The 13,238-nt window shown below is 43.1% G+C and overlaps 1 protein-coding gene across 4 annotated transcripts in view; it reads left to right on the top strand.

Moving 5' to 3' along the window:
• Positions 1–13,238, top strand: part of mfge8b (milk fat globule EGF and factor V/VIII domain containing b) — a 33,614-nt gene that overhangs the window by 12,868 nt on the left and 7,508 nt on the right. For 2 of the 4 annotated variants that reach the window (XM_047347112.1, XM_047347102.1), the window contains exons 2-7: positions 352–474; positions 716–835; positions 1,839–1,871; positions 11,893–12,006; positions 12,592–12,773; positions 13,062–13,217. In XM_047347112.1, the coding sequence (XP_047203068.1) occupies positions 352–474; positions 716–835; positions 1,839–1,871; positions 11,893–12,006; positions 12,592–12,773; positions 13,062–13,217 (728 nt within the window). The remainder of the gene's footprint in view (positions 1–351; positions 475–715; positions 836–1,838; positions 1,872–11,892; positions 12,007–12,591; positions 12,774–13,061; positions 13,218–13,238) is intronic. The other 2 variants (XM_047347134.1, XM_047347123.1) reach the window with 1 other exon arrangement.

Raw genomic sequence — 13,238 nt, 5'->3', positions numbered from 1 at the left:
TTGTGGTGTTTACAGGGCAGTGATGGCTTACTCAGCTGTTCAGACTGTTACAACTTCTTTGTCATTCAGCTCAACAATGCAGTGGTATGAAACACAAAGAATGGTTTTTTTTTTGTTAACTTTTGTTCCAAAATGTGTTTAAAAGATTTTAAATGAAAAACTGAGAATTAATTTTTTTGTAACGTCAAAATAAAAAATAAAATGCTAAATTTACATTCAACCTACCTACAACTCTCTAAGCTACAGTAAATATAGTTTTCCTGTCCAGAGCTGAAGGCCTGCAATTATCACACATGAATATCAAGTAGTTTTATGGTTCATTTACAGTTTGACTCTCCCCTCTGCCTGCAGGTGACCCCTGTGCTGAGAATGTTTGTAACAATGGAGGAACCTGTGTGACTGGCACAGGAACTCCTTTCATTTGCATCTGCCCTGATGGCTTTTCTGGAGAAACCTGCAATGAGACTGAGACGGGTATGCTTATTTCTGACCCCTAAACTAATATTCCAGACTTAATCTTCTTCTAATTAGCTGTGAGAGAAAATACATGAATTAATGACATTAATAGATTGAATCATGTTTTGAAGTTGCTTGTTTTAAATGATAAATTAAAAGTTTTTTTTTCTCTCAACACCATAAATTACTTTAAGGCGTTACAGGATGACTTACTTGACTTTATGCTTCAAGTTCTTTCTGCTTTGTTTTTATCCAAAAGGACCATGTAGCCCCAACCCTTGCAAGAATGATGGCGTCTGTGAGTCCCGCCGAGGTGATGTCTTCACTGATTATGTCTGCAGATGTCAGCCCGGCTTTGAAGGAAGTTACTGCCAGACCAGTAAGTCTGTGCTCCATTTAAATAGTTTTAACATAAATATAATGTTTATTCAAAAGTACTTGTGTAAAGAAAAAGTAGACATTTTGGCTGGTCTTACAGGTCTTGTGTTGCTGTGGTCTGATATAAAAAGTCTGATTTCAGCAGTGTGCCACTGTATGTTTATTAAATTGGTTGTTAAAGATATGGATAACGATATAAAACTGTATTTCCTAACAACTATTAATATATAGACAAATCACACCATTATGACAACTTTTAACTTTGCTATGACCAGATTAAGAGTCATATTCCATAGCACATTTCTTTGACATTGATTTTTTCACAATTCTTGGCTTATTTATGTTTCTATACATATTAATGGTACATTCCTTTTTGTATTCTGGAGTGGGGTTTTTCAATTTTGTATATAAAACAAAAAATGATCTGGAAATGCCCATGTTCCACCCCAACCCCACTCCAAAAACCCACCATGGAAGGTTGCAGTACATTTTTCATTATTTGCACTTCTGACTTTTTGCAACTCAGTAAATCAGTGACACATACAGTTCTGTACAGCTTCTTTGTTTAAACATAATGTTAAATCGCAACAAGACATTAGTGACTTTTAATTGCTAATAGCAAAACAAGTAACAAATTTCACTGGTATTCAGACTTGCAACTGGAACATTAACTTTCCTACTTTCAGAGTTCTGAGGTAAATGGAACGCGGCTGAACATATAGACATATGTTAGCAGAACTGACCACTAGAAAGGTCCTCTTGTTGCTTACTAAGACCATGTTGGTCCATCCAGGGTCAGCCCAACAGAGAGAGGCAACAGTGAAAACATGTGCTGCACTCCTCTAATGCCTCCTGTCAAGCACGCAGAGACAGATGGTTACTGTTTGCTTGAAAAACAGTGGCCAAATGTGCACTAAGAAGAAATTTGTCAAGAGCTATATCAGAATTTTTTAAAAAGGCTCCAGTGTCTTTTGTGTTGGATTATAAATGCCTTTTCTTTCTAGGTGTCCAGGGAGCAGATTTAACCTCTCCAACAGGTAACGATGGAAATCAAGCTTAACAAGAAATCGACATATGTGCCTGTCTTGCTGTCTTGTCTCTTTTTCATCTTCAGATCTTGATGCACTTTGTTTTCTTGGCTGCATGCAGGAGTGGTGGAATTCAAGAACACACACACACACACACACACACACACACACACACACACACACACACACACACACACACACACACACACTCTTGTTTTGCTATATGTAGTGAGGACCATGTGTTGACTCCCATTGACTTCCATTGATTTTCAGTCATTTTCAACCCTTTCTATGCCCTAACCCTGACAATAACCCTAAACCTAACCATTACCAGTGCATGCCTAACCCTAACCTTAACCTAAACTCAGTTCACACCTTAGTCCTAAACCTAACCGTTAGCAAAATAGGTCGTGAGGACCAGCAAAATGTCCTCACTTTGGTACAAACGGTCCTCAATTTGATGGTGAAATCGGGAAAATGGTTCTCACTGTGATGCCAAGACAGGAACACACACACACAGATGAGATAATCACTGAGTACAGCTTTATCTCTCACAACAAGGAATTGTGAGTCAAGGCTAGGAACATAAGAATGCCAGGGATATTTCTGCATTAGATGCACCACATTTTAATCACATCACCCAACCTGACAGCATGGATCCAATTTTACTAAAACATTTGTCAATCATGCCTCAGAGCTTTAGTTGAAGTATACACATGGTAGCTGAGCCATTTAAGTCCTTTCTGCATCATCATCTATTTTAAACCAGAATCCCTAGATTGCATACTGTCTTATTTAACTTGAAATGCAACCAAACTATCCATTTGCATTTTTTGCTTAACTGCAAAAGCCACAAATCACAGCTCATTAAAATCTATTCATCCACAAGTCATTTAGCAGTAAAGTTTACTTGGCTGTTAGATTAAAAGCCCTCTGCAGAGAAGTCATTTATACTAATTGGATATAACCTTCCCCTCTAATAATATGGGTAGTTCTTGTGGCTATGAGGAGTTATGGAAAATCCTATGTGTACTGCAAGGTCAGAGAGGGCCCTGCATTTGTCTACAGAAGTGACAGCCAAAGTGCGCTTTATTTGTGTCTGTATCAGGCATGGGTTTATTATTCAAATTGTTTAAAATGTTTTCTACGGAAACCCAGCAGATTGCATCCAGTCAGTGACTTGCAGCATTCACTCCTGGATGAGCATGTAGAGACAGTGGACAGTCACTTGCATTGTGTCGTTAACTTTGTAGCACTCCTTCATACTGAGCATGCATGTCACATTGGAAAGCAAAACTCCCCTTTAACAGGAAGAAACCTCCAGCAGAACCAGAACCAGGCTCAGTGTGAGCGGCCATCTGCCACGACCGACTGGGGGTTAGAGAGAACAGAGCAGAGACACAAAGAGAACAAAGAAGCACTGATCCAGGAGTACTTTCTATGTTAAAGAAATGTAGAATGTTAAAGGCAGTAGTAGCTTCTGTATCAAGGAGAGAAATACAACTAAGAGGCTAAACTATGGAAGAGAGAGCTCAGCTCAGCTGATGCCCCCCGCCTTATGCCAAACACAGAGCTAGGTGAGATGCAGCTTTTAGGAAGAGGAAAAAAGAGAGAACAAAGTAAAAACTGAAATAACAGCAAATAATGCAAAACTGGAGAGTAGTAGAAGACTGTAGCCTAGTGAGAGAAAGTGGACAAATTCTTCCAGCAGTCTAAGCCTATAGCAGCATAACTACATAGATAGCTCAGGATAACCTAAGCAACTCTAACTATAAGCTTTATAAAAAAAGAAAGTTTTAAGCCTATAAAATACATTTATAACAGGATATAATTTATTTTATTTAAACTGGACAGCAAAATATTGATTATTACAGTCATAATAATGCTATCTGTAGCATTTACTTATTATTTTTGATGTATGGGAAAAATATGAACAAGCACTATATTTTGTAGTTTTTGACTTCCTTATGCACAGAATGTTTTTCCCTTTTGCCTTTCTGCACTTTATAGAGCCTAATCACGTGCATGCTGCACAAACGACATTAATAACCACGCACAGCTCATGATCTCACATCCAGACTGTTTATCATACACATCCACACACGCATGGTTCATCCCTCATGCAGGATCCAGCCAACAGAAAGTGCCAGTCCACAGTGAATGTTAGAAACGTCAGCTCTGCTGCTGTTGCCGGGCGAAAAAGTGAACATGGAGGCGGAACGGTGAATTAAGTCTGCCCTCTTTACAATGTCACACTTGCTACTCAGGTCTGACTGCAGCATTTTTGATTGCCCTGTCAAACTGGGCTAAGTGCCTCCATGGGTGGCAGAGGGAAGGAAGTGTGTTCAAGTGTGTGTTGGAAAGCATGGCTCAAAATGACAGTACTTAGCAGGAGAAACTGAGAGATGTCACTAGCTGCTCACTTCAGGCCAAAGCAGATGGATGGAAAACGGTGAAGGAAGGAGCCCTCTTTCTGTTTTTGATCTTCTAAAGCCAAATTTTTCAGAGCAGCTTTAGGCAGTTATTTTTTGACTTTTTGGAAGTTGCCAAATAGTATGTAAGTGTATTAATCTCGCAGTAGTTTTTACCAGAGTTTTCTCTCCTCCCAGGATGTGGTTGTGTGGGCAGACTGGGCTCCATGGTCCCTAATGAATACATACAGGGTGCTGGCATGTGTTCTTGTCCCATCATGGTTTGGATGAAGAGGGATGAGAATTTCCTGCTTTATTTTGTCTGAGTTAAATACACTCCTATCATAGATAACATGATGCATGTTTTTAGTAGAGATTGTTTGCTCTTTGATAAATCTATGGTAAAACTATAGAAACTGCTCATATGTAAATAGACTAGTGCCCTTTGACCTGCAGCAGGAAGAACTGATAAATTTACTTTTTTACCCCCTAAAGGCTTGCAAAATGCATTCTCTTCACTTCAGAAATCCTCAGGGTTTAGGAAGCAAATTGTAATCTGTACGGGGTCTATATTTGTTTTAAAGTACAGATTTGGGGATGATGTAGGCTGATGTCATAGTTCAAATCTTTCATAGATTTCAGAAATGCAAAACATGCAGTGAATATGGTAATCGGTTGGACTTTGCAGATTTAAGAACTCCTCTCAGAGCTTACTATACCTCGCCAAATCCGAGCTATTTGAGGTTCTACTGGCACTCCCTGTCCAGTCCACAGCACACTGGAAATAGCATTTCTGGGAAATTTTTCAGCTCTTTATTGGAGGAGGCTTTAGTTATTTGACTGCTAAATGAACCCAACCTGCACGATATATTGAGTCAGTCATCACTACATATCAATGTGTGCAGAATCAATATTGCAAAGAGGTGATGTGTCATGCATTTTAATGCATTTGGACAGACTGCCATGGATCCTCACATCCGATATAGATATTTGCTAAGATGCTGAAGCTCATGGAGAATAATGGAAGCATAGTGATGGAAAAGAAAGAGGAAAGTCATGATAATGTTGTTTAATCACAGCCAAACCCAACATCGCAATATTCGACAATATGATTATGAAATATTTTCCTGCAGCCATGTTTCCAATATATCGTTTTATAATTATTCCATGTTGACCTGGCTGTAGTAAAAGAATAGAAGACTAATAAGGTCCTCAGCTAATTTGTACCCACATGTCTTACCCATGTGTTCCCATTTTGCCCCCTCCTGTAAACAAACCATTATGTTCTTAAGCAGTGTATATCATTTTTTTTATTGCACGCAAGTATTTTTATGAGTTTTGAAAATGGTCAGAAAAATGCCCAAATCTCATGGAGGAGTTAATGTTGTCGATTATTTCTTTAAAACTTTATAAACTCTGCTTCTTCTAATTTTAAGACTGATCCTGATTTGATTCTTAAAAATGATGGTTATAACAGCTATGAGCAACCTCCTGTAGATTTTTGTGATTGGATTCATATACTCATATTTTCTAACAGTACTTTGTCAAAAAGGTACAACTTGGTCAATATGAAAGCTTAAAAAGGTGACCCGTTTCATTTCACCCCTTCGGTGTTTTGTACCTTTCGACTAAAGAAGCCTTTTTATACATTGCAGGTTTAGTTCTCACATTTGAGGTATTGAGAATTAATTAAAACATTGTGCATGTGGTGAGCAGCAAAAAGCAGTCAGGAAACCCAGGGTTGTACTGTATTGTTCAGGATCAAGTTTCTAGCAAGAATCCCAAGATTACTTTTTGAATTGATACAGAGAAACGGATATGGATTTTTCTATACATGGTGGTGGTAAGCTGTTTAAAACCGATGCAGGTTATTTGTGTTATGGACCTCTATATTGACCTAACCTAATGCTTTTGAATTGCTTCTTGAGAAGCAAAACAATGTGCAAGTTCTTAACGTTTGTGAGACTGACAGATATGCACCACCGGCTCCTCTCTTGCCCTAACCTTTCAGGTTAATGGATTAAACTCCGGAGCTTACGAGGTGCAGTTGGCACTCAATCCTATTAGACCAGAGAGGGCCGCCAGCTGACGCACCCTTACCTGAGGCTTATGTGATATCCGTTTTTAAAAATTGCATTAAATTCATAAAGGGTGACGACCGTTTTGACAACTTTTTTGAATGGTTGCCTTTTAATCAAAATGATGATGTAAAGTTAGGTTTTAAAAATCATGATTTTGAGAGTCCTGTTCAGCTATTCTGCTCAGTGTCAAATAGTAAAATTAAAAACATTGTGAAGTGTAAAACTTAAAGATGCCCTGGGGTTCATTTTCTAAAGGAAACTGGACTCTAAGTATCAGAACCACCAGTGAACCTTATTATTCAGAGCTTGTTCAAAATTACATCTTCCTTCTATGATGAGTGAAAATGACTGTTTGGACACAGAGCTATTTATAGAGGGAGCATGTGGGCGGTTAGAGAAGACCATGTGTGTATTTGCTGGTTAGAAACATTACATTTGTGTCCTTGGTTGGCTTGTGCATTTAACTCTGTAATGACTGGAACCAATAAGGATTTAGATGTGTTGAAATGTCCTCTTAGGTGCTGGCCTTTGTGCACACAAATAAAACTGACCCTTGTTCTTTACAGAAACTGTTAGTCACAAGCATGTTTTAATCACACTGGAAGGTTTCATTGGTGAAAAATTAAACATTTATTTTTTGCTCATTTGCTATGAACGCTGACTAATTAGAAGATTTTTTTTTAAAGGGACTAATAGTGTTCAGGGGCGCCACCACAAGTTAATAGAATGAATTGCAGGACCATAATTGGTACATTGTACACTGCTCCTTGATGCTTTTGGAGGAATCTTATTTCTGAGGTTTTTGTTATATAATCAGGTACCTGACCACATGATCTCCTGATGCAGCTGGATCTTTTACACCACATCAGTTTTTTAAGGCTAAATGAAGAAGTCACTAAGAAGATGTAATCTTTCTTAACTAACATTCTTTCCTCCCAAGCTTTGTTCTTCTTGGTTTGGCTTCATTAGTGTCTTCCCAAATTATTAATGCACAATGACCTTTTTCTACAATTTGCTATGTTACAGCCACAAACTTCAATGAATTTTATTTTTTATATATACATATATACAAAAATTGAGTGGGCAATTTTTTGTAAGGTAAGTCTATTTATATAGCGCTTTTCAGTAACGAGACACTCAAAGCGCTTTACATACAATTACAATACAATCACAAAGAAAATAAACACAGATACAGACACAGAAAAACAAATCAAATGATACTACAATCCTTCTAAGAAATCTAAAAATCTATGAATCCTTCTGAGAAATAGTCTCATCATTCCACTGAATTATAACTAGGGAAGCTGAGTCACTGGTACAAAACAGCTTTAATCCACATTTTCAGGTGCTAATGATGTATTGCTTTTACAGGTGCTGAAGTTGAACTAAGAAATAATCATTGTAGTCTAATTAAGAAAGCTGGGTCATTGGTGTAAGAGCAGCTAAAGTCCAAATTACTAATAATAATTGGCTTTTGCTGGTAATCCGTCTAATTAAACTAAAAATCAATGAAAAAGTAATGAAATCACACATTTAGGTAAAGCAAGATAGGAAGAAAAAAAATCATATTTCAGTACAAAAAACCCGATTAAGCTCGATAAGCCAGGTAACCACAAACTCCAAAAAGCAGAAATCCTGTTATCAGAATCCAAATATGTACACATTTTCTACGTCCTCGACCGACATCGTAGTCAGGAACACAACCTTCCACTGCTGCCAAGAATCCGTTGTGTTTCCAGAGAAGAACGTCCCGCCTGGACAAGAAGGTCTCCTTTACCCTATCTTCCCATTGAAAAGAAAAAAATTTGATCAATTACGTTGAGAGACCAACTGACCAAATCCATAATTTAAAAGTTTGGAGGATATGCAAAGCGAGGCTTTGAGAAAAATACAGACAAAAAGCAGAAGCAGGGATCAGCTGGGTGGGTGGGTGGGAGAGAAAACATGTGTGTCTTCCACCGAGAGCAAGAGAAAGCAATGTATTCAATCCCCTTTCGTAAATAACCCTAAATAAAACCCAGTACTACAGATTACCTTCAGATTCCTTAGCTTTGCTTTCTACAAATCCTTCTATTGAAAAGTGGCAAGAAAAGCCATTTTGCTAAAGTAGGAGATGCTTTCAAGAAATGGAATCCAAAACTAAACCATTTGGCCTGCATGCAAAACACTTTGTGGTGGAATGAATGCTTCACATACCATCCCCACAGTGAAACATAGTGGTGGCAGTATCATGCTGTGGGACATATTTTTCTTCAACACCAAGAGAGGACACCAAGACACTCTCATGAGGACCACACAATCGAGGCACGTGAGGTCGCCCGGTACGGCGGAGCCGGGGTCCCAACCTGGAGCCAGGCCTGGGGTCGGGACTCGTCGGAGAGCGCCTGGTGGCTGGGTTGCTCCTCGCGGGACCCGGCCGGGCCAAGCCCGAACAAGAGACGCGAGGTCATCCCCCAGTGGGCCCACCACCTGCAGGGGGAACCGTGAGGGACCGGTGCAAAGAGGATTGGGCGGCAGACGAAGGTGGAGACCTTGGCGGCCCGATCCCCAGATGCTTAGGCTCGCTGGGGGGGAAGGAGCCTGAGCTTGTGCGGGAGGTCGAGAGATATCGACTAAAAATAGTTGGGCTCACCTTCACGCACAGCGTGGGCTCTGGAAACCATCTCCTCGAGGGAGGCTGGACTCTCTTCTACTCTGGAGTGTCCCAAGGGGAGAGGCGGCAGATTGGGGTGGGTTTGCTTGTTGCCCCCCAGCTCAGCCGTCACGTGTTGGTGTTTACCCCGGTGCTTGAGAGGGTTGCATACCTGTGCCTTCGGGTTGGGGACAGGTTTCTGACTGTCGTTTCGGCCTACGGGCCGAGCGGTAGTGCAGAGTACCCGGCCTTCTTGACGTCCCTGTCGGGGTGCTGGATAGTGGCCCTCCCGGGGACTCCATTATTCTGCTGGGAGACTTCAACGCCTACGTGGGAAATGACAGTGACACCTGGAGAGGCGTGATCGGGAGGGTCTGCTGGGAACGTCTGGCAGAGCCATTGGCCAGAGATGAATTCAACTCTCACCTCCGGGAGAGCTTTGACCAGATTCCGGGGGATGTTGGAGACATAGAGTCCGAGTGGACCATGTTCTTCGCATCTTTTGTCGATGCTGCCGCCCGTAGCTGTGGCCGTAAGGTCTGCGGTGCCTGTCGCAGCGGAAATCCTCGAACCCGGTTGTGGACACCGGCAGTAAGGGATGCTGTCAAGTTGAAGGAGTTCTATTGGCTGTGGTTGGCTTGTGGGACTCCTGAGGCGGCTGACGGGTACTGTGAGGCCAATGGTGCTGCGGCCCTGGCTGTGGCAGAGGCAAAAACCCGGGCCTGGTAGGAGTTCGGTGAGGCCATGGAGAAGGACTACCGGTTGGCCTCAAAGCAATTCTGGCAAACTGTCCGGCGCCTCAGGAGGGGGAAGAAGTGCTTCGCCAACACTGTTTATAGTGGGGGCAGGAGACTGCTGACCTCGACTGAGGACATTATCGGGCGGTGGAAGGAGTACTTCGAGGATCTCCTCAATCCTGCCATCACGCATTCCGTGGTGGAAACAGAGGCTGGGGACTCGGGGTTAGACTCTGTCATCACCCAGGCTGAAGTCACCGAGGTGGTTTAAAAGCTTCTCGTTGGCAGGGCTTCAGCGGTGGATGAGATCCGCCCTGAGTACGTCAAGTCTCTGGATTTTGTAGGGCTGTCATGCCTCTTCAACATTGCGTGGCGGTCAGGGAAAGTGCCTCTGGACTGGCAAACTGGGGTGGTGGTCCCCCTTCATAAGAAGGGTGACCAGAGAGTGTGTTCCAACTACAGGGGGATCACACTCCTCAGCCTCCCTGGTAAGGCCTACGCCAGGGTATTGGAGAGGAGAGTCCGACCGATAGTCGAACCTCGGCTTCAGGAGGAACAGTGTGGTTTTCGTCCCGGCCGTGGAACACTGGACCAGCTCTATACCCTCTACAGGGTGCTCGAGGGTTCATGTGTTTTGTGGATCTGGAGAAAGCATTCGACTGTGTCCCTCGTATTGCCCTGTGGGGGGTGCTCCAGGAGTATGGAATCGGGGGCCCTTTATTAGGGGCCATCCGGTCCCTGTACGAGCGGAACAGGAGTTTGGTCCGCATTGCCGGCACTAAGTCGGACCTGTTCCCAGTGCATGTTGGACTCCAGCAGGGCTGCCCTTTGTCACCGGTCCTGTTCATAACTTTTATGGACAGAATTTCTAGGCGCAGCCAAGGGCCGGAGGGGGTCTGGTTTGGGGACCAGAGGATGATTTGGTCCTGCTGGCCCCTTCTAGCCATGACCTACAGCATGCACTGGGGCGGTTCGCAGCCGAGTGTGAAGCGGCTGGGATGAAGATCAGCTCCTCCAAATCCAAGGCCATCGTTCTTGACCGGAAAAGGGTGGCTTGTCCTCTTCAGGTTGGAGGGGAGTTCCTGCCTCAAGTGGAGGAGTTTAAGTATCTCGGGGTCTTGTTCACGAGTGAGGGAAGAATGGAGCGGGAGATCGACAGACGGATCGGTGCAGCTGCCACAGTAATGGGGGCGCTGTGCCGGTCCATTGTGGTGAAGATAGAGCTGAGCCGACAAGCGAACCTCTCAATTTACTGGTCGGTCTACGTTCCTACCCTCACCTATGGCCATGAACTTTGGGTCATGACCGAAAGAACGAGATCCTGGATACAAGCGGCTGAAATGAGCTTCCTCCGTAGGGTGGCCGGGCACTCCCTTAGAGATAGGGTGAGGAGCTCGGCCATCCAGGAGGAGCTCGGAGTAGAGCCGCTGCTTCTCCACATTGAAAGGAGCCAGTTGAGGTGGCTCGGGCATCTATACTGGATGCCTCCTGGACGCCTTCCTCGGGAGGTGTTCCAGGCACGTCCCACCAGGAGGAGGCCCAGGGGACGGCCCAGGACACGCTGGAGGGACTATGTCTCTCGGCTGGCCTGGGAACGCCTTGGGCTCCCCCTGGAGGAGCTGGAGGAGGTGTCTGGGGAGAGGGACGTCTGGGTGTCTCTGCTGAGTCTGCTGCCCCCGCGACCCGGTCCCAGATAAGCGGAAGACGACGAGTACGAAGAGAGGAGCTGGTTAGAATTAATGGGAAGATGAGTGATGCGATATACAGGAGAAACGTAAAAGAAAACCTGGTGGAGACTGCAAAAGATTTCAGACTATGAGCAAAAACATACAACCAGAGCAAGGATTTTATTTAGGCATATCAGCTTAAAGGGGGTGGAAAGTGTCTTTCAGATTTTTACATTTTACAAATATTTTTGATTCATTTTACAATCATACATTACATAAAGTTGGGCTATCACATAAAATCCCAATATAATTCATTGAAATCTGTGGTTGTTATGTTGCCTGTTCAAGGAGCATGAGTACTTTTTGCAAGGCACTGTAAGCTTGTTTAGAGCATGACATTTAGCTCGTTTCTCATTTCTAACTCCTATTATACGTGAAATGGACCTCGGCCTATAATCCCTCTTGACTGTAGTAAATGGCAACGTGGTTCATCTCTCTGCAGATGTAAACGACTGTGCTGGCCAGCCGTGTGAGAACGGTGGCACCTGCAGAGACTTGGATGGAGATTTCAAATGCCACTGCCCTCCTCCATATGTGGGCAGACATTGCCAACTGCGTAAGTGTGTAGCTGACTTGCACATCACTGTCTTACAAAATGCTCCGACCTAATAGTAGACATGATTAAACGAGGGATCAGTGACATCACGGAAGAACTGCAATGGAAAGAAGAGAAGTGAAAGACTAAATCAAAGATAATTGGGTTGGGAAATTGGACAACTGCTGAGCTTCAGGATGATCAATAAAAAGAATAAAAATGGCTTGCTTTGAATGAGAGATCAATATTTTATTCAACTTTGCTGATTCAGTGCCGTGTATCTTGAAGGATTTTATGGTCCCTAAAGTACTGAGAGTGTATAGGCCATGTGGAGCAGTGATGCATAAAACGATCCATAGTGCTTGACTATACATTAGTACATTAGGTGTCCTTTCACTGCGTCACACAAAGAAAATTGGTTTTTGACAGAAATTATATTGTTATGCGCTTTGTTCTCCGATTTGGATGTTTTAAAGGGCTTTACAAATCAGTAAATGAAACATAAATTCAGATTTAATAATTTGTTAATTTTGTTTCTTGGAGAAACTGGACTCCATCAAGGTTAAATGCTAGAAGATGATTGTTCACACCATTTCTCTTCTGCAGGCTGTATTTCTCTGCTCGGCATGGAGGGAGGAGGCATCGCCGAGTCCCAGATCTCTGCCTCATCAGTCCGCTACAGCATGCTGGGCCTCCAGCGCTGGGGTCCGGAGCTTGCCCGTCTCCACAATAAGGGGCTGGTCAATGCCTGGAGTGCAGCTGCTCATGACAAGAATCCATGGATTGAGGTTACAACAGTGATTTTATTTCAGTGTAACAAGGGCAGTTTGGATCAATGCTCGTATAGCAGATGAAAGATGTAGGCTTTAGAACTCCAGTAGTGCTCTTTAGTTACGAGGGAACCAATCCAAGGTTCCTTTTTATGACTTGTTAAACATTGGGGAGACTTTGCCTTTTTTTCTATTTTGTCTTCCCTCTTATTAAACACTAATTAGCAAACTGTCCTGACCTGCTTTAATGCCAGAACTCTTTGCGGGTTTCCTTTAAAAGTTGAAATTGTTTTTATCTGTTTCTAGATCAACATGCAGAGAAAGATGCGCTTCATCGGCATTGTGACGCAGGGTGCAAGTCGCATTGGTACAGCGGAGTTCATTAAGGGCTTCAAAGTGGCTTCCAGTGTGGATGGCAAGACATACACCATGTACAGGACTGAAGGACGGAGAAAGGACCAAGTAAGGACAGGGGCACTGTTG

This window comes from Girardinichthys multiradiatus, chromosome 2 (assembly GCF_021462225.1).
Source record: "Girardinichthys multiradiatus isolate DD_20200921_A chromosome 2, DD_fGirMul_XY1, whole genome shotgun sequence".
NCBI classification, from domain to species: domain Eukaryota; kingdom Metazoa; phylum Chordata; class Actinopteri; order Cyprinodontiformes; family Goodeidae; genus Girardinichthys; species Girardinichthys multiradiatus.
Note: the sequence above shows the minus strand (reverse complement) of the source record. Positions and strands in the feature narration are given on the sequence as shown.